This window comes from Malaclemys terrapin, chromosome 2 (assembly GCF_027887155.1).
Source record: "Malaclemys terrapin pileata isolate rMalTer1 chromosome 2, rMalTer1.hap1, whole genome shotgun sequence".
Classification (NCBI taxonomy): Eukaryota; Metazoa; Chordata; order Testudines; family Emydidae; genus Malaclemys; species Malaclemys terrapin.
Window position 1 is genome coordinate 286,105,371 of NC_071506.1, and position 27,784 is coordinate 286,133,154.

The window sequence follows — 27,784 nt, forward strand, 5'->3', positions numbered from 1 at the left end:
AGTGACAGGACAGCATCCCTGTTCTCTGACTGACTGAGATATTTCCATTTCAGCATAATAAGAAATACATATTTATGGATGATTTTATTCATGTTTATTCAGTTGTCCCACTGTGAAGTTAACAGAAGAACCAGACATGACATTTCAAAGACTGTAGAGTCACAATGGGGTGAAACTTCATTAATAACAAATCAGATTAAACCACAGGGGGAAATGCAAAGAAACATAATTCATTCACCTCCAGGATGGAAAATAATTGCTAAATGTATCCCAGTTTGGGAAATATGAATATACCCAAAGACCCATTTCCCAAATCCTACTCACTATGCTAAAACCATTCTCAGCTTCTTCTCTGATTTGTTTTTGTTTTTTTCTCATAACTTTTCTGGATTCCTTCCAACTCTTTCAGCAGCTTTTGCTCCATGGCTTCCATTTCTTTTTGTTCCATGTGCTTCAGCTGCAGGAAAGCATCTTCTTTAACCTTCTCCTGTTTCTCAAGTTTTTCCTTTAATTCCTCTTCTCTCAGGTTTGACTCTTCCTTTATCTTCTTACAGTTCTCTGTAAAGCACTGTGTTATTTCTTCTCTCTTTCTTTCCATCTCTTCTCTGTACAGTTTCTGTAACTCATCCATTTTGAATTGGAGCAGCTTCTCAACGTATTGGTAAGTCTCATTTGTATATCGGCCTCCATTCTCCTGTACCATTCTCTCGATGAGTCCCAACAGTTCTTCAACCTGGGCTTCCTGTTCTGCTCCTGTTGCTTTGTTGTTGAAAGCACAGTATCGGTTCCCACACTCATCAATCAGCCTTTGAAGATCTCTGTTATCTGAATGTGTTACATAGTCACTCAATGAGCCATCCCCTAAATCTTCCTTTCGGGTGAATAAGGTAATGACATATTTCATTACCTCAACTCCAAAAATCTCTTGAACTTGCCGCATGACGTCCTTGTCTTTCTCAGTGTAACGGCCCAGCTGGGTCACCAGCACCAGGGCGTGGGGGCCTGGAGAGGAGAGCACAAGACAGCGACAGATCTCACGGGAGGTTTCTTCGTCAGGTACCTTTGTGTCCAAAATGGCAGAAGTATCGATAACCACCACCTCCCTCCCATTCCAGGTCCTGCTCCCTTTAAAACATTTCTCAGTTACTGGGTTCGCACTGAGTTTGGAGTCAAACACTTTCTGGCCCAGGATGGTGTTCCCTGTTGCACTTTTCCCAGCTCCAGTTTTACCAACAAGGATGATTTTCAGTTCAGGTTTTCCAGGGTCTTGGTCACCATTGCCTGGGGCTGTTGGAACAAATAGGAGAGAATTGACACATCATTGCAACATTCACAGAGCAGAGATTATTTAGGAGTTCTCTTTCTGGAATAAAAAATGTTTTAACCCTTAAAGCTGTTTAAAAAGCACTACTCTTACTGACATGTCATAACATAATAATTGAAATATTCTATCATATTTATTTTAAATCAGTAAGATCAGCTGCTGCATATGGCTAGTTGAACAATCTTATCTTCTTTCTGGATCAAAGTGTCTCCTGTTTATGTTACAATGGAACAGTTTGGCTCCGTGTGTATGACTCTTACTGACGGCATGAAATAAGGTAAAAACAATAAAGATATAAAAATGAAAACACTCCACAAACTAAGAGAAAATTCAGAGCAATTTTTTTTCCAGTTTGGAATGAAAACCAATTTTGCAACATTCTGCAAAATGGAAATTCATAGTTTTGAGTATCTCTAGCAGAGAGCTTATGAAAAGTCTAGGCAGGCCCAGAATCCAACTCTCTAACTAGTTTAGCGAACCCCAGTTTTATCCTTTTCCAATTTCCTTTTCAGACAGATTACAGCAGATTGGGACATCCCACCCCAACCACTATAATTTCCATTCCTCCCTAGGGTGACCAGATGTCCCGATTTTAGAGAGACAGTCCCAATTTTTGGGTCTTTTTCTTATATAGGCTCCTATTACCCCCTACCACCTGTGCCAATTTTTCACACTTGCTGGCTGGTCACCCTACTCCTCCCCCATGGCCACAGGTAGAATCCAGGATTCCTTATAACCAATAGTCTATTGCTGATGAATAAATAGTTGTGTAACACACTCGGAAAGTGTGTATCAAGTCCTCACTCCCGTAATGCAAGTAATAAGGGTCTAAAATATAAATTAGAAGAATAAAAGATTCAAACCTGTTGCTGATCTTTGAGGTGGTTCGTATGGGTTTATATATACCTCTAGAACATAAGAATGGCCCTACTGGGTCAGACCAAGGGTCCATCTAGCCCAGTATCCTGTCTTTGGACAGTGGCCAATGCCAGATGCCCCAGAGGGAATGAAAAGAACAGGTTATCATCAGGTGATCCATCCCCTGTCATTCATTCCCAGCTTCTCACAAACAGGGGCTAGGGACACCATTCCTGCCCATCCTGGCTAATAGCCATTGATAGATCTATCCGCCATGAATTTATGTAGTTCTTTTTTGAACCCTGTTATGGTCTCGGCCTTCACAACCAGTAGCATAGCTGTGGGGGAGCGGGGCAGAGGCCGCTCCCCCACTGAGCACAAGTGGTGCCTTTTTAATTTTTACTCACCCAGATGGAGCGGGGAGCAATCAAAAAAAAGGCACCACCCACTGCGGCACTTATACTCACCCGGGAATCCATTGGGATGGTGGCAGCGGACCAGACCTAAGCTGGTAGTTAAGCTTAGAAGTTTTCATGCAGGCCCCTACATTTGTACCCCAAAGTTCAAAGTGGGGATACAGCCTTGACATGGTGGGCAGAGCGGTGGGATCATTTTAAACCCAAAAGCCAGTGAGATTTTTTTTCCTTCTAGCTGCTTGGAAAACAGAGCTGAAGGTAGATGCATATCTTAACACCTCTGCCTTCAGGCAAGGAGAGATAAGTTTTTTTAACAAGGTCCTTTGTTAAGGTCCTTTGTTAAGACCTGCGGGTGGCTATATTACAACAGAAAAACTTCAAAAACAGACTCCAACGAGAGACTGCTGAGCTGGAATGGATATGCAAACTAGATACAATCAACTCAGGATTGAATAAGGACTGGGAATGGCTGAGCCATTACAAACATTGAATCTATCTCCCCTTGTAAGTATTCTGACACTTCTTATCAAACTGTCTGTACTGGGCTAGCTTGATTATCACTTCAAAAGTTTTTTTTTTCCTCTTACTTAATTGGCCTCTCAGAGTTGGTAAGACAACTCCCACCTGTTCATGCTCTCTGTATGTGTGTGTATATATCTCCTCAATATTTATTCCACTCTGTATGCATCCGAAGAAGTGGGCTGTAGTCCACGAAAGCTTATGCTCTAACAAATTTGTTAGTCTCTAAGGCCTGGTCTACACTAGCAGGTTATGTCGAATTTAGCAGCGCTAAATCGAATTAACTCTGTACCCATCCACACAACAAAGCTATTTAGTTCGACATAGAGGTCTCCTAAATTCGACTTCTGTACTCCTCCCCAATGAGGGGAGTAGCGCTAAATTCGACATGGCCATGTCGAATTAGGCTAGGTGTGGATGGAAATCGACGCTAATAGCTCCGGGAGCTATCCCACAGTGCACCACTCTGTTGACGCTCTGGACAGCAGTGCGAGCTCGGATGCTCTGACCAGACACACAGGAAAAGCCCCGGGAAAATTTGAATTCCTTTTCCTGTCTGGGCAGTTTGAATCTCATTTCCTGTTTGGACATCGTGGCGAGCTCAGCAGCACTGGCAACGATGCAGAGCTCTCCAGCAGAGATGGCCATGCAATCTCAGAATAGAAAGAGGGCCCCGGCATGGACTGATCGGGAAGTCTTGGATCTGATCGCTGTGTGGGGCGATGAGTCCGTGCTTTCGGAGCTGCGATCGAAAAGACGGAATGCAAAGATCTACGAGAAGATCTCCAAAGCCATGACAGAGAGAGGATACAGCCGGGATGCAACGCAGTGCCGCGTGAAAATCAAGGAGCTGAGACAAGGCTACCAGAAGACCAAAGAGGCAAACGGGCACTCCGGATCCCAGCTGCAGTCATGCCGTTTCTACGAGGCACTGCATTCCATCCTCGGTGCGGCCGCCACCACTACCCCACCAGTGACCGTGGACTCTGAGGATGGGATATTGTCCACGCCCGCTTCCTCTGAGATGGTAGTGGACGGGGAAGATGAGGAAGGAGATCAGGAGAACGAGGCAGTCGACAGCGCTTACAACGCTGATTTCCCAGACAGCCAGGATCTCTTCATCACCCTCACAGAGATCCCGTACCAACCGTCCCCAGGCGTTAACCCGGACCCAGAATCAGGGGAAGGATCAGCCGGTAAGTGGATTAAACATGTAAACATTTATTTTGAAAAGAATATTAATATTAACTGTGGCTTTTTCATGATTAGATTGTCCTGGGCACTTAAAGTTCTAGTCTTTGGTAGTGCAAGTGCTGCAAAAAAATCTAACAATGTCCGGTATATCTTGATTGGTTTGCCCTAGGCGCTCTACTGTTTAGCCCTTGCCAGTGCAGCTACAGTAAAATTTGGTCAATATGTACGGGGGGTATGTCTACACTACGGGATTAATCCGAATTTAGATAATTCGGATTTGAGAAACAGGTTGTATAAAGTCGAAATGAGTGCGGCCACACTAGCACAGTAATTCGGTGGTGTGCATCCAAGTACCGGGGCTAGCGTCGATTTCTGCACCGTTGCACTGTGGGTAGCAATTCCATAGCTATCCCATAGTTCCCGCAGTCTCCCGCGCCCATTGGGATTGTGGGTTAAGATCCCAGTGCCTGATGGGACAAAAAACATCGTCGCAGGTGGTTCTGGGTACAGCCTCACTTCCTCCCTCCCTCCCTCCCTGCATGAAAGCAACGGACGGCAGACAACCATTTTCGCGCCTTTTTTCCTGGGTGGGTGAACACTGCAGACTCCATACCACGGCAAGCATGGAGCCCGCTGAGGTCAAGACAGCACTCATGAATATTGTAAACACCTCGCGCGTTCTCGTGGAGTTTATGCTCAGCCAGGACCAGAAAAACGAGGAGAGGAGGCAGCGGCGGCGGCAGCGCAGCGACAAGCATGATGAGGACATGGACACGGACACGGACACAGAATTCAGTGAAACCACAGGCCCCGGTGCTTTGGAGATCATGTTGTTAATGGGGCAGATTCTATCCATGGAACGCCGATTCTGGGCAAGGGAAACAAGCACAGACTGGTGGGACCGCATAGTGTTGCAGGTCTGGGACGATTCCCAGTGGCTGCAGAACTTTCGCATGCGTAACGGCACTTTCATGGAAATTTGTGACTTGCTGTCCCCTGCCCTGAAACGCCAGAATACCAAGATGAGAGCAGCCCTTACAGTTGAGAAGCGCGTGGCGATAGCCCTGTGGAAGCTTGCAACGCCAGACAGCTACCGGTCAGTCGGGAATCAATTTGGAGTGGGCAAATCTACTGTGGGGGCTGCTGCGATGCAAGTAGCCAAAGCAATCACTCAGGTGCTGCTACGAAAGTTAGTGACTCTGGGAAATGTGCAGGCTATAGTGGATGGTTTTGCTGCAATGGGATTCCCTAACTGTGGTGGGGCAATAGACGGAACCCATATCCCTATCTTGGCACCGGAGCACCAAGCCACCGAGTACATAAACCGCAAGGGGTACTTTTCAATGGTGCTGCAAGCACTTGTGGATCACAAGGGACGTTTCACCAACATCAACGCGGGCTGGGCGGGAAGGGTTCATGACGCTCGCGTCTTCAGGAACACTACTCTGTTTAAAGGGCTGCAGCAAGGGACTTACTTTCCGGACCAGAAAATAACCGTTGGGGATGTTGAAATGCCCATAGTTATTCTTGGGGACCCAGCCTACCCCTTAATGCCATGGCTTATGAAGCCATACACAGGCAGCCTGGACAGGAGTCAGGAGCTGTTTAACTACAGGCTAAGCAAGTGCAGAATGGTGGTAGAATGTGCATTTGGCCGTTTAAAAGGTCGCTGGCGTTCATTATTGACTCGCTCTGACCTCAGCCAAAGAAATCTCCCCATTGTTATTTCTGCTTGCTGTGTGCTCCACAATCTCTGTGAAAGTAAGGGGGAGACCTTTATGGTGGGGTGGGAGGCTGAGGCAAATCGCCTGGCTGCTGATTACACGCAGCCAGACACCAGGGCGATTAGAAGATCACACCATGAAGCGCTGTGCATCAGAGAAGCTTTGAAAACCAGTTTCATGGCTGGCCAGGCTACCGTGTGAAATAACTGTTTGTTTCTCCTTCATGAAAACCCTCCCCCTTTACTGACTGATTTTCTGTAAGGAACCCACCCTGCCCCTTCCCCCAGCTTTCTTTCAAACCAAATAAAGTCACTATCATTTAAAAATCATTTATTCTTTATTAATAGATTAGAAAAAGAGGGAGGGAACCCGGGTGGTATTTGGGAGGAGGATTGCTGGGAAGGAAAAAGCCACAAAGAAAAGGTTAAAAAAATGACAGCCTTTTGCTTGGGCTGTCTACTGGGGTGGAATGGGAAGGTGTACGGAGCCTCCCCCCCCGCGTTCTTACACGTCTGGGTGAGGAGGATACGGAACATGGGGAAGGGGGAGGGTGGAACAGGGGCTGAAGCGGCAGTCTGTTTTCCAGCAGCCGTTCCTGAACCTCCACCAGACGCCGGAGCAGCCCCAGCGTTGCATCCTTCAACCTCTGGTCTTCCTGCCGCCATCTCTCATCTCGATCGTCTCTCCTCTCCTCACGTTGGTCCCTCCTCTCCTCACGTTGGTCCCTCCTGTCCTCACGTTCACTGACTTCTTTCCTATACTTTGAAACTGTTTCCTTCCACTCATTCAGATGAGCTCTGTCACTCCTGCTGGATTGCATAATTTCAGAAAACATCTCGTCTCGCGTCTTCTTCTTACGACGCCTTATCTGTGATAACCTTCGGGATGGAGGAGGGAGGCTTGAGGAATTTGCAGCTGCTGTAGGGAGGGGAAAAAAGAGAGAATTGTTTTAAAAGCTACATTTTGCAGAACAATGGTTATACTCTTTCACGGTGACCAACACTGTTCACATTACATAGCACATGTGATTTCTGTGCAAGGTCGCATTTTGCCTCTTAATGCTGAGTGCCTGTGGCTTTGCTGCTAGAGATCACAGGTCTGGGCAACAGAATTCGGCTTGCATGCGGCCATGGTAAGCTTCTGCGCCATCCTTTCCCACATACCAAGCATAGCTTGTAGAGTGCTGCAGAAGCCTGGCCAATCTCAGCCAGTTGGGGGGGGGGGGCAGTGTGGTGGGGCTTGTCTGGGCCCCTTCAGGCAAGTAGAGTGCTGCGGTTTTTCTGTTAACATTCAGCAGCACCAGAAAACAAACTAACCCCCCCCCCTCTCGCCATGAATTCTCTGGGATGATCGCTGTACCCCTCCCCCCCACCACGTGGCTGGTATCAGGGAAGATCCCTGCAGGCACCAAACTACCCCCCCCCCCGCCGCCGCCCCCCCCCTCGCCATGAATTCTCTGGGATGATCACGGTACCCTCCCCCCACCGCGTGGCTGGTATCAGGGAAGATCCCTGTAGGCACCAAACTACACCCCCCCCCGCCGCCGCCCCCCCCCCCCTCGCCATGAATTCTCTGGGATGATCACGGTACCCTCCCCCCACCGCGTGGCTGGTAACAGGGAAGATCCTTGCTAGCCAAACGCGAAAAACTCAGGGCCAATTTCCCATCTGCGCTTGGCTAACTGCAGGGAAGGATTTATTTTCCGCCACAGGCAAACAGCCCAGCCACCTCTGTCCCCTTAATTAAGTTCCCGTATTTCAACCAGGTTACCAGGAGTGATATCACTCTCCTGAGGATTACACAACAAGATAAAGAACGGATGTCGCTTGAATGCCAGCAAACCCCGGGACCATATGCTGCCAGGCTTTGTCAGGCAATGATACCAGATTACTTGCTGCAAGCATGGCGTGGTCAAGTGTCCTACCATGGAGGAGGAAATAAAGATGCACTGCCCAGAAACCTTCTGGCAAGGCTTTCGGAGTACCTCCAGGAGAGCTTCATTGAGATGTCCCTGGAGGATTTCCGCTCCATCCCCAGACACGTTAACAGACTTTTCCAGTAGCTACAGACTTTTCCAGTAGCTGAACTGACCGCGAATGCAAAGTCAGGCAAAGTAATCATTAAAAACCGTTTGCTTTTAAAACAAGTTTTATATTTTAAAAGGTAAACTCACCTGAGGTCCCTTCCATGGGGTCAGAGTCTTGGGTACTGGCTTGGGAGGCTTGGGAGGGTACTTCAGTCGGGGTGATAAAAAGATCCTGGCTGTTGGGGAGAAGGGAGTGCTGTGTGCTCTCTGCAAGCTCATCCTCCTCCTCCTCCTCCTCCTCTACCCCATCGGCAGAATCCTCAGGCGTCGAGACTATCCCCGACCCAGAATCCACGAACAAAGGTGGGGTAGTGGTGGCAGCCCCCCCTAGAATTGCATGCAGCTCGGCGTAGTAGCGGCATGTCCACGGCTCTGACCCGGAGCGACCGTTTGCCTCCTTTGTTTTCTGATAGGCTTGTCTGAGCTCCTTGACTTTCACGCGGCACTGCTCAGAGTCCCTATTGTGGCCTCTCTCCATCATGCCCTTGGAGATTTTTTCAAAAGTTTTTGCATTTCGTCTTTTAGAACGAAGTTCTGCAAGCACTGAATCCTCTCCCCATACAGCGATCAGATCCAGTACCTCCCTCACGGTCCATGCTGGTGCTCTTTTTCGATTATCAGCCTGCATGGTTACCTGTGCTGATGAGGTATCTGTGGTCACCTGTGCTCTCCACGCTGGGCAAACAGGAAATGAAGTTCAAATGTTCGCGGGGCTTTTCCTGTCTACCTGGCCAGTGCATCCGAGTTCAGATTGCTGTCCAGAGCGGTCACAATGATGCACTGTGGGATAGCTCCCGGAGGCCAATACCATCGAATTGCGGCCACACTAACCCTAATTCGAATTGCTAAAATCGATTTTGGCACTACTCCGCTCGTTGGGGTGGAGTACAGAAATCGATTTAAAGGGCCCTTTACATCGAATTAAATAGCGTCGTTGTGTGGACGGTTACAGGGTTAATTCGAATTAAAGCTGATAAATCCGAATTAAAGTCGTAGTGTAGATCAGTGTCTAATCGGGGGGGTAGATTCTGCAGCACCATCAGAGCTGGATCTCCTAAGCTTCCTGTTCATAGCCCCCCTTTCTGTCCCTGCTCCCAGCCATTCCTTTCAGCTCCAATGTTGAGTTGAGCCAAATAAGCCTCCCAGGGAGCATCATTTGAGCTGGGACAGCCCAACCTCTCCCCTGTGGTCCTCTGTGGGTTCCAAACAGGGCAGAAATCTGTTGTAAATGTTCAGTCTTTCCCAAGTCCTCTGGCTGGCTCCATTCCCCATCCAGGAAGGTGCCTTCCCCTGTGGTCTGTGACCCTTTGATTTCCTTCTGCAGCTGAATTTTTAGCTTCATACGTCCTTGCTGCAGCTTCTCTTGTTTGGAAAGTTCTAAACTGGCCAAAGTCTGTTCAGTCTCTTCTATTTAATGGAAAAACTTCTGGTCTGTGTCAGTCACATTGTTGGTCACCTCATCATCTTTCAGGAAAGATGAGGACAAATTGGAAAAAACCCAGAGGAGAGGAAGAAAAACGACTAAAGGTCTAGAAAACATGATTTACAAGAAAAGATTGAAAAAACTGGGTCTGTTTGGTCTGGAGCAGAGAAGACTAAGAGGGGACATGAGAACAGTTTTCAAGTTTATAAAAGGTCGTTTCAAGGAAGAGGGGGATGAATTGTTCTCCTTAACCTCTGAGGACAGGACAAGAAGCAAGGGGCTTAAACTGCAGCAAGGGAGGTTTAGGTTGGACATTAGGAAAAAGTTCCTAACTGTCAGGGTGGTTAAGCACTGGAATACTTTGCCTAAGGAGGTTGTGGAATCTCCATCATTGGAGATTTTTAAGAGCAGGTTGGACAAACGCCTGTCAGGGATGGTCTAGATAATACTTAGTCCTGCCCTGAGTGCAGGGGACTGGACTAGATGACTTATTGCGATCCCTTCCAGTCCTACACGTCTATGATTCTAAGAGCAATCCCTTTCACCATTCCAGCCTGGGGGTTTTGCAGCTGGGTTTCCCAATCTGTCCAGACACTTTGTAGTTGCTGTTGCAACAGGGAATCTTACCTCTGCCTGCAAGTCATCTCCCGCTGACCACTTTTGATTACTGCAATTGCCTCCATTATTTGTTCCATCTTGATTCATTGGGAAGAGATGGGCAGGGTGAGGCCTTGGGGAAGGGGGTGGAGTGGGGACAGGGTCTGGGGCAGAGCTGGGGGTTGAGCACCCCCCAGCACATTGGAAAGTTAGTGCCTGTGAGTTGTGGGGTGCTTATCAGTTAGCTACATCTGCAGCATGGAAGAACTCAGACAGTGACAAGCACTGGTATGATGCTACAGTGTGTTCGCAGGAGCTTCAGCCAGGGGAGAGAGTTCTGTTGGAAAATTTGAATGTTGCAGGCAAACAGAAGATTGCTGACAGATGGAAGGCATTACCTTACCTGGTGGTAGAAAAACTGGGAGATCTGCTGGTCTACAAGATTAAACCTGAAATAGGGTCAGGCAAATAAAGACAGTACCTAGAAATCTCTTATTACCTGTGAGAAGATTCGGAGGTGCCCTCTATGGAATGGAGCATAACATGAGACTGGGTGGCAAAAAAGTGAACCAAAGCCATCACCCAACATGTGCAGTGAGTCCCCTGGAGCTAACCCACCCCTACTCAGCACATCTGAAAGTGAGTATGAAAAGGAAGACACCCTTCAGTACTAGAACAAGAGATGAAAGGGCCTACGTCAGTGTCTAGGAATCCTCAAGAGAACCCTTACCCCGTCTCTAGCCCAAGAAGTCCCTGTTGCCCCTGCAATGCCCACTCTCAATAGGCATAGAATATCAGGGTTGGAAGAGACCTCAGGAGTTCATCTAGTCCAACCCCCTGCTCAAAGCAGGACTAATCCCCAACTAAATCATCCCAGCCAGGGCTTTGTCACGCCTGACCTTAAAAACCTCTACGGAAGGGGATTCCACCACCTCCCTACGTAACCCATTCCAGTGCTTCACCACCCTCCTAGTGAAACAGTTTTTCCTAATATCCAACCTAGACCTCCCCCACTGCAACTTGAGACCATTGCTCCTTGTTCTGTCATCTGCCACCACTGAGAACAGCTGAGCTCCATCCTCTTTGGAACCCCCCTTCAGGTAGTTGAAGGCTGCTATCAAATCCCCCCCACTCTTCTCTTCTGCAGACTAAACAATCCCAGTTCCCTCAGCCTCTCCTCAGAACTCATGTGCTCCAGCCCCCTAATCATTTTTGTTGCCCTCCGCTGGACTCTCCAATTTGTCCACATCCTTTCTGTAGTGAGGGGCCCAAAACTGGACGCAATACTGCAGGTGTGTCCTCACCCGTGACGAACAGAGGGGAATAATCACTTCCCTTGACCTGCTGGCAATGCTCCTGTAATCCCCAGGTCCTTTTCTGCAGAACTGCTGCTTAGCCAGTCGGTCCCCAGCCCGTGCATGGGATTCTTCCATTCTAAGTGCAGGACTCTGCACTTGTCCTTGTTGAACCTTATCCGATTTCTTTTGGCCCAATCCTCTAATTTGTCTAGGTCCCTCTGTACTCGATCCCTACCCTCCAGCATATCTACCACTCGTCCCAGTTTAGCGTCATCCACGAACTTGCTGAGGGTGGAATCCAACCCATCATCCAGATCATTAATGAAGATGTTATGAGGATGTCATGACTTATGAGGAATATAAAAATATTGCTCAGGCATGCAGGAGTGAAATCAGGAAGGCCAAATCACAACTGGACTAGCAGCTAGCAAGGGATATTAAGAGTAACAAGAAGGATTTCTTCAGGTATGTTAGCAACAAGAATAAGGTCAAGGAAAGTGTGGGACCCTTACTGAATGGGGGAGGCAACCTAGTGACAGAGGATGTGGAAAAAGCTAATGTAATCAATGATATTTTTGCCTCTGTCTTCACGAACAAGGTCAGCTCGCAGACTACTGCACTGGGCAGTACAGTATGGGGAGAAGGTGACCAACCCTCTGTGGAGAAAGAAGTGGTTCAGGACTATTTAGAAAAACTGGATGAGCACAAGTCCATGGGGCCGGATACACTGCATCCAAGGATGCTAAAGGAGTTGGCAGATGTGATTGCGGAGCCATTGGCCATTATCTTTGACAACTCATGGCAATCGGGGGAGGTCCCGGATGACTGGAAAAAGGCTAATGTAGTGCCCATCTTTAAAAAAGGGAAGAAGGAGGATCCAGGGAAGTACAGGCCAGTCAGCCTCACCTCAGTCCCTGGAAAAATCATGGAGCAGGTCCTCAAGGAATCAATTCTGAAGCACTTAGAGGAGAGGAAAGTGATCAGGAACAGTCAACATGGATTCACCAAGGGCAAGTCATGCCTGACTAACCTAATTGCCTTCTATGAGGAGATAACTGGCTCTGTGGATAAGGGGAAAGCAGTGGATGTGTTATTCCTTGACTTTAGCAAAGCTTTTCATATGGTCTCCCACAGTATTCTTGCCAGCAAGTTAAGGAAGTATGGATTGGATGAATGGATTATAAGGTTGATAGAAAGCTGGCTAGATCATTGGGCTCAACGGGTAGTGATCAATGGCTCCATGTCTAGCTGGCAGCCAGTATCAAGCGGAGTGCCCCAAGGGTCGGTCCTGGGACCAGTTTTGTTCAATATCTTCATTAATGATCTGGAGGATGGCGTGGACTGCACCCTCAGCAAGTTTGCAGATGACACTAAACTGGGAGGAGTGGTAGATACACTGGAGGGTAGGGATAGCATACAGAGGGACCTAGACAAATTGGAGGATTGGGCCAAAAGAAACCTGATGAGGTTCAACAAGGACAAGTGCAGAGTCCTGCACTTAGGACGGAAGAATCCCATGCACTGCTACAGACTAGGGACCGAGTGACTAGGCAGCAGTGATGCAGAAAAGGACCTAGGGGTTACAGTGGACGAGAAGCTGGATATGAGTTGATAGTGTGCCCTTCTTGCCAAGAAGGCTAACTGCATTGTGGGCTGTATAAGTAGGAACATTGCCAGCAGATCGAGGGACATGATCATTCCTCTCTATTTGGCATTGATGAGGCCTCATCTGGAGTACTGTGTCCAGTTTTGGGCCCCACACTACAAGAAGGATGTGGAAAAATTGGAAGGAGTCCAGCGGAGGGCAACAAAAATGATTAGGGGGCTGGAGCACATGACTTATGAGGAGAGGCTGAGGGAACTGAACATAAGAACGGTCATTCTGGGTCAGACCAAAGGTCCATCCAGCCCAGTATCCTGTCTCCCGACAGTGGCCAATGCCAGGTGCCCCAGAGGGAGTGAACCTAACAGGCAATGATCAAGTGATCTCTCTCCTGCCATCCATCTCCATCCTCTGACAAACAGAGGCCAGGGACACCATTCCTTACCCATCCTGGCTAATAGCCATTAACGGACTTAACCTCCATGAATTTATCCAGTTCTCTTTTAAACCCTATTATAGTCCTAGCCTTCACAACCTCCTGTCATAAACATACAGCTAAGGGTAGCATAAAATCCCTCCTTTACCTGTAAAGGGTTAAGAAGCTCAAATAACCTGGTTGGTACCTGACTAAAAGGACCAATAAGGGGAGAAGATATTTTCAAATCTGCGGGGGAAGGTTTTTGATTTGTCTCTTTGTGTGTTCTCTCCAGGACAGCGAGGAACCAGGGCAGGGAAAATACATCTCCCAAAGACATACCTGAACTAAACATCTAAGGCCTGGTCTACACTAGGAGGTTATGTCGAATTTAGCAGCGTTAAATCGAATTAACCCTGCACCCGTCCACACAACGAAGCAATTTATGTCGACATAGAGGTCTCTTAAATTCGATTTCTGTACTCCTCCCCGACGAGGGGAGTAGTGCTAAATTCGACATGGCCATGTCGAATTAGGCTAGGTGTGGATGGAAATCGATGGTAATAGCTCCGGGAGCTATCCCACAGTGCACCACTCTGTTGACGCTCTGGACAGCAGTCCGAGCTCAGATGCTCTGACCAGCCACACAGGAAAAGCCCTGGGAAAATTTGAATTCCCTTTCCTGTCTGGCCAGTTTGAATCTCATTTCCTGTATGGACATCGTGGCGAGCTCAGCAGCACTGGCAACGATGCAGAGCTCTCCAGCAGAGGTGACCGTGCAATCTCAGAATAGAAAGAGGGGCCCGGCATGGACTGATCGGGAGGTCTTGGATCTGATCGCTGTGTAGGGCGATGAGTCCATGCTTTCGGAGCTGTGATCGAAAAGACAGAATGCAAAGATCTACGAGAAGATCTCAAAAGCCATGATGGAGAGAGGATACAGCCGGGATGCAACGCAGTGCCGCGTGAAAATCAAGGAGCTGAGACAAGACCAAAGAGGCAAACGGACGCTCCGGATCCCAGCCCCGGACATGCCGTTTCTACGAGGCACTGCATTCCATCCTAGGTGCGGCCGCCACCACTACCCCACCACTGACCATGGACTCTGACGATGGGGTACTGTCGACGGCCGCTTCCTCAGAGATCTTCGCGGACGGGGAAGATGAGGAAGGAGATGAGGAGGATGAGGCAGTCAACAGCGCTTTCAACGCTGATTTCCCTGACAGCCAGGATCTCTTCATCACCCTCACGGAGATCCCCTACCAACTCTCCCAAGGCGCTAACCCAGACTGTGAATCAGGGGAAGGATCAGTAGGTAAGTGTTTTAAACATTTATTTTGAACAGAATAGGAATGGTATCTTAACAATGGGTTTTTCGTGATTAGTTTGCCCTAGGCGCTTTAGTTTTTAGTCCTTGCCAGTGCAGCTACTGGAAAATTCTGTCAATATGTCCGGGGATAGAGCAGAAATCCTCCTGGGACATCTCCACGAAGCTCTCCTGGAGGTATTGTGAAAGCCTTTGCATCAGGTTCCTGGGGAGAGCGGCCTTATTGCGTCCTCCATGGTAGGAGACTTTTCCGTGCCAGGGTAGCAGCAAGTACTCCGGGATCATTGCCTCGCAAAGCATGGCGGCATACGGCCCTGGTGTTTGCTGGCATTCACGCAGCATGCGCTCTTTCTCTGTCTCCGAAATCCTCATCAGAGTGATATCACTCATGGTGACCTGCTTTGGATTAGGGGAATGTTAGTGTTGGGACTGATTGCCTGTTCCTTTACAGAACTGTAACCGGCAGTTTACAGCCACGCGGTGGAGGCGGGACAGGGGCAGCATACAGGAATCTTTCCCAGGGACAGCCGCGAGCGGGGTGGGACAGAGGCAGAGTTCATGCTGGCTGGATCGCCGGCAGCATGCAGAGATCTTTCCCAGGGACAGCCGCGAGGGGGGTGGGACAGGGGCAGAGTTCATGCTGGCCGGATCGCCGGCAGCATGCAGAGATCTTTCCCAGGGACAGCCGTGAGGCGGGTGGGACAGAGGCAGAGTTCATGTTGGCCAGATTGCCGGCAGCAGCAACTGGCCAATGCTAGGAGCATTGCTTGGAATGTGAAAGGAGGGCACTGGTATAAATTAAGCTTTAAGCAGCCAAAAGTCTACGGCTTACCATGTCTGCCTGCTACCCGAATTCCGCTGTCCTGCCCCACTTGTGTGATCTGTACAGCAAGACCCCAGGCACTGAATGCGAAGGCTGAAAATTCAACCTTGTACTGAGTGCGCATGTGATAGGTGCTGTGCATGGTCTTGTTCAGAGAAAGACTATATTCATTGTTCGCAAAACTGTATCTTTGTGAAGAATTTACTCCCTTTTTCCCATCCTACAGCTGCAAGTGTCTCCCGAGCTACCCTGGCATCCCCCTCCCAGAGGCTGGCGCAGATCAGGCGACGAAAGAGAAGGACACGGGACGAGATGTTCTCAGAACTTACGGTGTGTTCCCAAGCCGAGGCAGCACAGCAGACCCAGTGGAGGGAGAACATGTCACAATACCAGCGATCACACAGCGAACGGGAGGACAGGTGGCGGCAGGAAGACCAGCAGGCGACTCAAACGCTGCTTGGACTAATGAGGGAGCAAACGGACACGCTCCGGCGCCTTGTGGATGTTCTGCAGGACCGGAGGCACGAGGACAGAGCCCCGCTGCAGTCTCTCTCTAACTGCCCTCCCCCGCCACAAAGTCCCATCCCCCCCTCACCCAAAGTCCCAAGAAGGAGGGGCGGCAGGGGCCGTGAAAACAGTCACTCCACCCCTGCAGACTGCTCAAATTGCAGAAGGCTCTCATTCCCAAAGATTTGATACGTCCTTTCCTTCCCTCCAAATGCACCTCACCCAAGCCCCCGTCCCAGTTTCATCCCCTAACTGTAAAAAGCAACAGAGGGTCCTGTGGCACCTTTGAGACTAACAGACGTATTGGGAGCATAAGCTTTCGTGGGTAAGAACCTCACTTCTTCAGATGCAAGTAATGTAAATTTCCAGAGGCAGGTATAAATCAGTATGGAGATAACGAGGTTAGTTCAATCAGGGAGGGTGAGGTGCTCTGCTAGCAGTTGAGGTGTGAACGCCAAGGGAGGAGAAACTGCTTCTGTAGTTGGCTAGCCATTCACAGTCTTTGTTTAGTCCTGATCTGATGGTGTCAAATTTGCAAATGAACTGGAGCTCAGCAGTTTCTCTTTGGAGTCTGGTCCTGAAGTTTTTTATGTGGATATGTGTAGATATGTGGGCAGAGTTGGCATCGAGGTTTGTTGCATGGGTTGGTTCCTGAGTTAGAGTTGTTATGGTGCGGTGCATGGTTGCTGGTGAGAATATGCTTAAGATTGGCGGGTTGTCTGTGGGCGAGGACTGGCCTGCCTCCCAAGGTCTGTGAAAGTGAGGGATCATTGTCCAGGATGGGTTGTAGATCACTGATGATGCGTTGGAGAGGTTTAAGCTGAGGACTGTAGGTGATGGCCAGTGGAGTTCTGTTGGTTTCTCTTCTGGGCCTGTCTTGTAGCAGGAGGCTAAATGGACACAAGTCCGATATCAGGAATGGCAATATACAAAAACCTGTAGGAGAACACTTCAACCTCCCTGGCCACACAATAGCAGATGTAAAGGTAGCCATCTTACAGCAAAAAAACTTCAGGACCAGACTCCAAGAGAAACTGCTGAGCTCCAGTTCATTTGCAAATTTGACACCATCAGATCAGGATTAAACAAAGACTGAATGGCTAGTCAACTACAGAAGCAGTTTCTCCTCCCTTGGCGTTCACACCTCAACTGCTAGCACAGCACCTCACCCTCCCTGATTGAATTAACCTCGTTATCTCCATACTGATTTATACCTGCCTCTGGAGATTTCCATTACTTGCATCTGAAGAAGTGAGGTTTTTACCCACGAAAGCTTATGCTCCCAATATGTCTGTTAGTCTCAAAGGTGCCACAGGACCATCTGTTGCTTTTTACAGATTCAGACTAACACGGCTACCCCTCTGATACTTGATCCCCTAACTGTGTAGTTCTTAATAAAAAATACGTTTCTGTTAATTACTGTTTCCGTCGTCGTCTTTTAGAAGACAGTGTGTTTGAAGGGGGGGGAAGGGGGTTGGTAATTGGAGAGGACAGTCACCTTTTACAAGGGTACAGACACGGGGGCAGGTTCAGCAGCAGGTCACACACACATTGCAGTCACTAGGCACCCTGGTCAGTCTGGGAGGTGGTTTTCATGTTCTGTGTGGGGGGGCTATGTGAGTTTGTGGCAGGGGAGGGCAGTTACAGATCTTATGCAGCGGTCCTTAGCCTGAATGACAGAGCCACGCAGCAGGGGATCTGTAACTGCCTTCCCCCACCACAAAGTCACATAGCCCCCACACACAGAGTCCCGAAAAGGAGGGGTGACAGGCTCCGTTGAAACAACCAGTCCACCACTGCGGACCACTCTAGGAGCAGGAGCCTGTCATTCCTCGAGTTTAGAAGTGTCCTTTCCATCACTACACCCGCTCCCCACCACAGTCTGCGTCCCAGTTTCAACACTTTACCACGAAATCCTTAATAGAGAAAACAGTGTTAATGAACAAAGTTCCATTTATTTTATTTTTAAAGGTGTGTTGGAAGGGGGGGAAGGGGATTGGTAACTGGAGAGGATAGTCAACATTAACTGGGTAAAGAAACGGGGGCAGGTTCAGCTTCTGTTTAAACAAACTTAATAGTCACAGGTTACCCTGCTCACTCTGGAACCTAGCTTTCAAAGCTTCCCGGATGCACAGCGCATCCCACTGGGCTCTTCTAATTGCACGGCTGTCTGGCTGTGCGTAATCAGCAGCCAGGCAATTTGCCTCAACCTCCCACCCCGCCATAAACGTCTTCCCCCTTGCTCTCACAGAGATTGTGGAGCACACAGCAAGCTGCAATAACAATGGGGATATTGGTTTCGCTGAGATCAGAGTGAGTCAGTAAGCTTCCCCATCTCCCCTTGAGACGTCCAAAAGCACACTCCACCACCATTCTGCACTTGCTCAGCCGGTAGTTGAAGAGTTCTTTTTCACTGTCCAGGGCGCCTGTATAGGGCTTCCTGAGCCAGGGCATTAGCGGGTAGGCTGGGCCCCCGAGGATCACTATAGGCATCCCGACATCCCCAACAGTTATTTTGTGGTCCGGGAAGTAAGTACCCTCCTGCAGCCGTCTAAACAGACCAGAGTTCCTGAAAACACGAGCGTCATGAACCTTGCCCGGCCATCCGATGTAGATGTTCGTAAAACGTCCCCTGTGGTCCACCAGTGCTTGCAGCACCATTGAAAAGTAGCCCTTTCTGTTAATGTACTGGCTGGCCTGGTGCTCCGGTCCCAGGATAGGGATGTGAGTTCCATCTATAGCCCCACCACAGTTTGGGAATCCCATCGCAGCGAAGCCATCTATGATGACCTGCACATTTCCAAGGGTCACTACCTTTGACAGCAGTAGCTCAACGATTGCGTTGGCTGCTTGCATCACAGCAACCCCCACGGTAGATTTGCCAACTCCAAATTGGTTCACGACTGACCGGTAGCTGTCTGGCATTGCAAGCTTCCAGAGGGCTATGGCCACTCGCTTCTGGACAGTCAGGGCTGCTCGCATCCGGGTGTCCTTGCACTTCAGGGCAGGGGACAGCAACTCACAAAGTTCCAGGAAAGTTCCCTTCCGCATGCGAAAGTTTCGCAGCCACTGTGATTCATCCCAGACCTGCAGCACTATGCGGTCCCACCAGTCCGTGCTTGTTTCCCGGGCCCAGAATCGCCGTTCCACAGCATCAACATGACCCATTGCCACCATGATGTCCACGGCGCGGGGTCCCATGCTTTGTGAGAGGTCTGTGCCCCTCTCAGACTTAATGTCCTCACCGCACTGCCGTAGCCTCCTCGCCCGATTTCTGAGCATCTGACTCTGGAAAAGGTGGATGATAAGGTGCGAGGTGTTGACAACGGCCATAACTGCAGCGATGGTTGCAGCGGGCTCCATGCTCGCAGTGCTGTGGCGTCCGCGCTGTCACTCACCAGAAAAGTGAGCGAACTGATTGCCCGCCAGCGCTTTCACGGAGGGAGGGTGGGAGTAAGGGTTGAATGACGACAGTTACCCAATACCACCCTCGACACATTTTTTGCACCAGCAGGCATTGGGGCCTCGACCCAGAATTCCAATGGGCAGCGGGGACTGCGGGAACTGTGGGATAGTTGCCCACAGTGCACGCTTCCAATGTCGATGCTTGTCCCGTTAGTGTGGACTCACAAAGTCGAATTACTGTTCTTAGTGTGGATACACACGTTCGACTATGTAATATCGGTTCCACAAATTCGCTTTAAGTAAAATCAAACTACTCTCGTAGTGTAAACATACCCTAAGATTACAAATTGTAAGTAATAGGAAGGAAATGCATTAGATTATCTTTTGTTTTAGCTTGTGAATTTTCCCTATGCTAAAAGGGAGGTTTAGTCCTGTTTTTTTGTAAAAAGCAACAGAGAGTCCTGTGGCACCTTTAAGACTAACAGATGTATTGGAGCATTTCGTCAGACTCTCTATTGCTTTTTACAGATCCAGACTAACACGGCTACCCCTCTGATCCTGGTTTTTTGTAACTTTAAAGTTTTGCCTAGAGGGGAATCCTCTGTGTTTTGAATCTGATTCCCCTGTAAAATTACCTTCCATCCTGATTTTACAGAGGTGCTTCTTTTACTTTTTCTTTATAATAAAGTTCTGTTTCTAAGAACCTGATTGGTTTGTAGTGTCCTAAAAACCCAAAGGGCTAGTCTATATATATTATTCTCAAGCCTCCACAGGAAAGGGGGTGAAGGGGCTTGGGAGGATATTTTGGAGAACAGGAACTCCAAGTGGTCCTTTTCCTTGAATCTTTGTCTAACTCACTTGGTGGTGGCAGCGATACCCGTCCAAGGACAAGGAGAATCTGTACCTTGGGGAAGTTTTTAACCTAAGATGGTAGAAATAAGCTTAGGGGATCTTTCATGCGGGTCCCCACATCTGTACCCTAGCGTTCAGAGTGGGGACGGAACCCTGACACCTCCTCGGGCAAGGAGTTCCACAGGTTGACTGTGTGAAGAACTTCCTTTTATTTGCTTTAAACCTGCTGCCCATTAATTTCATTTGGTGGCCCCTAGTTCTTATATTATGGGAACAAGTAAATAACTTTTCCTTATTCACTTTCTCCATACCACTCACGATTTTATATACCTCTATCATATCTCCCCTTAGTCTCCTCTTTTCCAAGATGAAAAGTCCTAGCCTCTTTAATCTCTCCTCATATGGAATCCATTCCAAAACCCCTAATCATTTTAGTTGCCCTTTTCTGAACCTTTTCTAATGCCCGTATATCTTTTTTGAGATGAGGAGACCACATCTGTACGCAGTATTCAAGATGTGGGCATACCATGGATTTATATAAGGGCAATAAAATATTCTCCATCTTATTCTCTGGGATTATTTAGTCCGAGATTATTTAGTCTGCAGAAGAGAAGAATGAGGGGGGATTTGATAGCTGCTTTCAACTACCTGAAGGGGGGTTCCAAAGAGGATGGAGCTCGGCTGTTCTCAGTGGTGGCAGATGACAGAACAAGGAGTAATGGTCTCACATTGCAGTGGGGGAGGTTTAGGTTGGATATTAGGAAACACTATTTCACTAGGAGGGTGGTGAAGCACTGGAATGCGTTACCTAGGGAGGTGGTGGAATCTCCTTCCTTAGAGGTTTTTAAGGTCAGGCTTGACAAAGCCCTGGCTGGGATGATTTAGCTGGGATTAGGTACGGCTTTCAGCAGGGGGTTGGACTAGATACCTCCTGAGGTCCCTTCCAACCCTGATATTCATCCCAACCATACTTCCTTAACTTGCTGGCAAGAATACTGTGGGAGACCATATCAAAAGCTTTGCTAAAGTCAAGGTATATCACTTCTACTGCTTTCCCCTCATCCACAGAGCTAACTTGCTAATTTGAGGGATATGATAGAGGTCAATACAATCATGAATGATGTCGAGAAGGTGAATTAGGAAATGTTATTTACTCCTTCTCATAACACAAGAACCCGGGATCACCTAATGAAGTTAATAAGCAACAGAATTAAAACAAACAAAAGGAAGTATTTCTTCACACAATGCACAACCTGTGGAACTCATTGCTGGGGATGTTGTGGCGGCCAAAATTACAACTGGGTTCAAAAAACAATTAACCACGTTCATGGAGGACAGGTCCATCAATGGCTATTAGCCAGCATGGGCTGGGATGCAACCCCATGCTCTGGGTGTCCCTAGCCTCTGTTTGCCAGAAGCTGGGGGGTGACGACAGGATGGATCACTTGATAACTGCCTGTTTTGTTCATTCCCTCTTGAGCACTTGGCATTGGCCACTGTTGGAAGACAGGATACTGGGCTAGATGGACCATTGGTCTGACCCAATATGGCCGTTCTTATGTTGATCCACTCTGTGCCCTGAGTCTGGGGCATTGATCACATCGGCCACTCAGTCCACGAATAGGAACCAGCTCGGGTATTTATCTGGAAGCTAGGATTTATTTCTACTTGGATTCATTATTTGAATGGAAGCTGAGCCTGCATTATACACCCAGGATCATTTAGATTCATGCCCTTGATAAGGAATCTCTTACCTGATCCAGTAGCTCCAGGCACTAGAGGGCTGTAGTTGAGGGAATAATCCGCAGATTTACTTAAATGTTTATCTTTCTTTAGCGTTGAGATAGAACTCTCCTCGCTTGGGTCACTCACAGCTCCATCCGCACACACAGCCGACACTCGGAATCTGTATGGCGTCTCAGGCCTCAGTCCATCAATGTTACAGGACTCCGTTCTCTCTCCTGTACTTCGTTCCAGCCATTTGCCTTTCCCCTCCTGACTCGTATCTCCTGCCTCCTCTTTATATTCCACCTTATACTCCCTTATAATGACTCCATCTCCAACCACAGTTGGACACTCCCAGGTGAGCGCGATGGCTGATGAATCTACAGTAGTTTTTCCAGGCTTCCCAGGCGGGCTGGTTGGAGAGAGCGTCTTCACAGGATCACTCACGTTGCTGCTCTCGCTGAGCCCTGGTTTGCTCACTGCAGCGTATCGGAACTGGTACTCGGTGTTTGCACGTAGCCCTGTTACTGTGAATGTCTCTTGTTTGTTATTTACATCCACAGCCGTCCAGTTCTCCTGCCCAACAATTCTGTACTCTGCCCGATAGCCGGATATCGCAGCCCTGCCATAGGCTGCTGGGTTAAACGTGAGCTGCACACGGTCATGTCTGATTCCACCAATCAGGGGAGGAAGAGGCTTTGATGGAGGCTCAAAGTTGGTGCTGATCCGCTCTCCATCTGCATACAGGTAAATTGTAGCTCCTGGATGCTCCTCATCTGGAACAGAGGCCACAATGAACCGGGTGTTTCCATGAGATTTATTGACGTTGGTAAAGTCAGAGAAGGACTTTGCGAATTTTCGTGCTTTTCTTCTTATCTCTTCATCCACAAACCACTGTTTGGAGTTTGATTTCTCATAGGGAGAACTGGCTGGTGCTGATTCTTGATTTTTCTCCAGAAACTGTCTTTGAAGCCAAAATTTCAAATCTGATAAATATGGTTCTTTGTTGTGTATTGAAGTGAGTGTGAAAGACACAACAGAATCATGCTTAGGGCTGAGTACTATTTTTTCTACTTCACTCTCAGAGGATACGACTTCCACATTCTGTAGCACAGTAAGGTAGGAATCCACTAAATTCATCTCTCGCTGCTTTGTATCCAGAAATTCATTGAGTCTCTGTGTATTGAACGGTGATTGTTCTTTGCTTTTAAAAATGTCCACCAGGGCCCCTTCCTCTGCTCCACCTCCACGGATAGCAGGTAAGATTCCTGCTAGTTGTTGCTGGAAAGTCTGTCTGTGTTGCTGACACAGACCTTTGAATTGCTGGATTTTCTGTTTGATTTCGGGGAAGGTTGTGGCAATTGGATTTTTCATCATGTCATTGCATCGCATGTCCAGTTCAGTCAGTTGCTCCAAGGCTGTTTGAGCATCAAAGATCAGTGTTATGCTGATCTCACGCACCAGCCGAGCAGCTCTGGAATCCAGCTTGGTCAGCGGGTACAGCCAGACTCTCACCGGTACGGCCTTCTCCCCGCTGTCACCCAGCCGCTTGGGGAGGGTGGAATAAATTTTCATGGCATCTTGGAAATTAGTTGGATTTTTCTCAAGAGCAAAATCACCATGGAACTTGCAGTTAAATTTTTCAGCATTTAATTTTTCCTTTTCATCCATTTTGACAGCTCCTTCTCCTTCTATGGAAAACTTGGGTATCTTTTTAATTGCAATCTGGAGCTTTCCCTCTATGTCACGTACATTCTCAGAAGACAAAACTTCCCGGTCAAACACGAAGAAAGCCTGAGCCCCGTACAGCACAGCCGTGACCACATGGGTGGCCGTGCCTTGGTCAAATACAGCAGGATAAGAGACATTCTTTGGTCCTAAATGGCTCATAGTTAGGTGCTCAAACTTTGTTGTGGCAGAGTACTGGAGAGTAACTCTGGCCTGTTGTTTGGATTTTTTGGTGTCATTTAAGTATTTGGCAGATCCACTTACTTCAACCAACCCCCCCAGGAAACTGGCCTTCAGCGATGCTGTGACATTGAGGGCATTGGCCTTGTCTTCAATGGTGTCGGATGCAATGATCTCATAGCTAGTCCAGGGTTGTGGTTTTGTGTTTACATCCTTGAGAAGCTGTTCTGGGTCCCACAGCGTGATCCCTGGAATAGTAGAGACAAACACATGGTAACGTAACTGATAGATGCACAGGACACAGAGTCATTTCTGAGATTGAAAAATAATGAGTGAAGGACATCAAGTAAACTGACCTGGTAACGTACAAACGTGCCAAGTCAAGGCTGGACTACGCCCCTAACAACCTTCCCTTGCCCCCGGCTTCTTACAGGACTTTGGAAGACGTGATCTTTTCTGATATTTTTTTTAATAAAGCCCTCTCCAGAGTGACTGAGTTCACTCCCCTTTAGGAGTACACTGTTCCAGGTAGCAAGTGCTCTAGTTATGATCGAAATGTCACTTCATTAGAAACATCTGGTTTATTGGATTTAAGAAGCTAGGAATTGCTACGCTTGACCTGATCCGTGATCCATCTGGCCCAGTATTCTGTCTCTGAGCGTAGCCAGCACCAGATCCTTCACAGGAAGGCACAAGAAACCTACTGTATTGTTGGAAAATCTGCCCTCATGCAGGTCTCATCGATCTCTAATAGTTGGAGATTGGCTTAAATCTTGAGTATGAGGTTTTATATCCCTTCCTACACTTTCTTTTCATTGTTATAATCCCCGTATTCCTGTTACCCATAGAAACGTCCAGTCCCTCTAAATGTCTAATCCTGGCCTGGGGTGTCCGGGATTTTTCCTCCCTCCCCTCTCTTCCCCTCACACAGAGTGCGGTGCGGCTGATTGGGCGCCTGGGCCTGATTTAGCTGCTCCCATTGGCCTCCAGCAGGCAGAGTCCCTCCCCTGCTCTCCCCCCCACCTCAGCGCCGCATCGCCAGCATCTGCGGGGGAGGGGCAGCGTGCTCGGCAGCTTGTTGGGTTTGGCTCCACGTGGCGCCAGCGGCTGGAGCGGCCTGGTGGTAAGAGGAGTCCCGGGGGGCTGTCGGGGAGCAGGGGGAGGGTTGGATGGGTTGGGAGTTCTGGGGGGGGCTGTCAGGGGGTGGAGAGTGGTTGGATGGGGCGTGGGAGTCCCAGGGGTCTGTCTGGGGGTGGGGGTGTGGATAAGGGTTGGGGCAGCCAGGGGACAGGTAGGGGGTAGGGTCCTAGGGGGGCAGTTAGGGTGGGGGGTCTCAGGAGGGGGAAGTCAGGGGACAAGGAGCAGGGTGGGTTGGGGGTTCTGAGGGGGGTGGGAAGTGGGCGGGAGTGGATGGGGACGGGGCTCGGGTGGGGCTCTCCCCCATCCTCTTTTTTGATTGTTGAAATATGGTAACCCTAAAAAAGCGGTGCCCTGGCTCGGCAGGGAGGAGCCGCCTTCCGGAGGCACCGGAGAGCCAGAGCGTCAGCTTGCGGGGGTGGCGAGCCCCAGCCATGGAGGAGATGGCGCGGGACAGGGGGGCAGCAGCCCTGCAAAGGTGGCGGCACCGTTAGCGGGGAGCAGCCGCGCCCCCCGCCCCTCCTGCTCAGGTTGCGGCCTGGCACGCCCCACCCCGGGGGCTCCTGCAGGCTGCAGCAGATGCAGGCGGTCAGCGGCCCCCGTGCACCCCCCGGCTGCCCCCTTGCCACGCTCAGGCTTTGCAGCTCCCAGGCATATGAGCCGCCGCCGGGGAGCAGGGCTCTGAGCCTGCTCCGGGAGGGGCAGCAGCAGTGGTGGTTCAGACTCCCGGGAGATGCAGAGGGGGAAGCCGGGGGTCGCATGGGGGGCCGGCACCCGCATGCATGCATCCGCTGCAGCCTGCACGAGCCCCTGGGGGGGCGCCGGGCCGCAGCCTGGGCAGGAAGGGCGGGGGGCGTGGCTTTGCTTTGGCTCTCCGGTGCCTCCCGAAGGTGGCTCCTCCCTGCCGAGCTGCTGCCAGGCAAAGCCAGTGAGTGGACTCGGCGCGGAGGCCGCCGGAGTCGGGTGGGGAGGGCTCGTGGGGGGGCTGTGCACCCTCCAGGGGATTTCAGGGGGTGTAGGGGGGAACCTGGTCTGGGGAGCAGTCCCTGCACAGAGCTGGCTCCTGGGGTCTATAAAGGCTCGTTGGAATTTGCCCCTCAATGAACCGATGTGCGGGGGGGGACACGACGCAAGGTGGAAGTCTGGCTCTTCACTGACCAAGGACAACCCCTGTGAGTGGGGTGTGGTGGAGGGAGAAGGGACAGGCACGTTGAAGGAACTTTTGGTTGTAGAACTCAAGAACCTGAGGCAAAAGACACTGCCCAACGCACTCTGGGATGGGGGGTTTGCTCATGGTTTAAGGTTTATGAATCCTGCCTGCAGCGTTTTCCCAAATGAATGTCCGGTGACTTCTCTCCTTTCAGTCAAAGTTTATGTTTTACACTCAGACTCTGTGTGGGAGTGGGGAAGGACAGCCTCTTCGATTAACCCTGGAGTGTGTGTAATTGTCCCAGGTTATTGGGTGGGAGCTTGAGCCGGTTCTGTGTTGTACTGTTGAAAGGGAACCCCTGGATATTGAATCCGGCCCTGGTTGCTGTCGACGTCCCCTGGCAGAAGGGTTACCTCTATAACGCCATTGGAATAGCTCTGGTGGCATTTTCCATCCCGTTCCTCGGGCACCCTGGCACCGTTTACTGTTTGGGTGGCGACTGGACCCAGAGCGGGTGTTTTCACCAAGCTGCCCACACCGATGCCCAGGCCTTTTCTGGGGTGGGGACAGTTAATATGGGACACTGTGATGGGTGTGAATAGCTGAAGTTTTTCCTTCTAATGGGTCCCATCATGCCCTGAAGATCTGTGTAGAGAGGTCCCTTCTCACTGGGACCTCACCCCTCCCACGTGGAAATGGGGGGATGAGCCAGCTCGGGGCACTGTCCCCCTTTCCTAGGCTGACTGCGGTGCGGGTGCGGGGGCTGCAGAGATACTGCAGTGGCAGGGGAGCGGATGGGGATTTTCTCGTTTCTCCTAGTGCAGCCAGGGCTGTAAGGAGAGTCAGCAGTACCCGGGCTGCACTAGGAGCCCTTTATTTTTTCCCCAACTCAATTCCCAAACCCAAATGTTCCTCAAATAAACAGGTGCCAAATGCTTCTTTTTTCTGAAACACTAAGTTGGGCCCCGGGCTCTCCCCGGGGTGACAGTTACCTGGGATGAGGGAGTCTTTGCGGCAGTCATACAGCATCCCCAGCTGGAACGGGCGGCCCAGAGCCGGCATCTCAATGGTGTCATCTGACCCGGCCATTGTTCCACTCCCAGACGCTCTCCCCTCTGTCTGACCTGCAAGAAATAACTGGAGTTACACTTACGTTTCTGGAGAGCAGATTTAAAATCGAGTCACTGGCTTCAGTCTTCAAAGTTTTTTCTGAACATTGCCCTGGTTGTAAAAGAAAGACGTATCTTCTAGTCTCCACAGGGGACAGGAGAGGAAGAAAGTCACTCACAGATTTACCTCTCCCTTTTCTCGCCTCAGATTATGAATTCTAAATGTTATGTTTCAAAGGAATTGTTCCTTTTAGCAAGAATGGGAAATAGTTATAATTTGACGCAATTTAGAGAGATGTGAGCCACAAAGCAAAACTCCTGTTGTATTTTGCAGCTCTCATGTGTGATCCCAGACATGTTGAACGAATGCTGTGACATGCCAGC

General features: G+C 49.4%; 1 protein-coding gene across 1 annotated transcript; it reads right to left on the reverse strand.

The window, feature by feature from the left end:
• Positions 1 to 340: 340 nt before the first annotated feature.
• On the reverse strand, positions 341 to 27,380 carry LOC128831362 (uncharacterized). The gene is made up of 3 exons (XM_054017674.1): positions 27,284 to 27,380; positions 22,126 to 24,252; positions 341 to 1,287 (listed from the first exon to the last, which is right to left on the reverse strand). Exons 1-3 carry the CDS (start codon positions 27,378 to 27,380, stop codon positions 341 to 343), a joined length of 3,171 nt encoding a protein of 1,056 aa, XP_053873649.1.
• Positions 27,381 to 27,784: the final 404 nt, after the last annotated feature.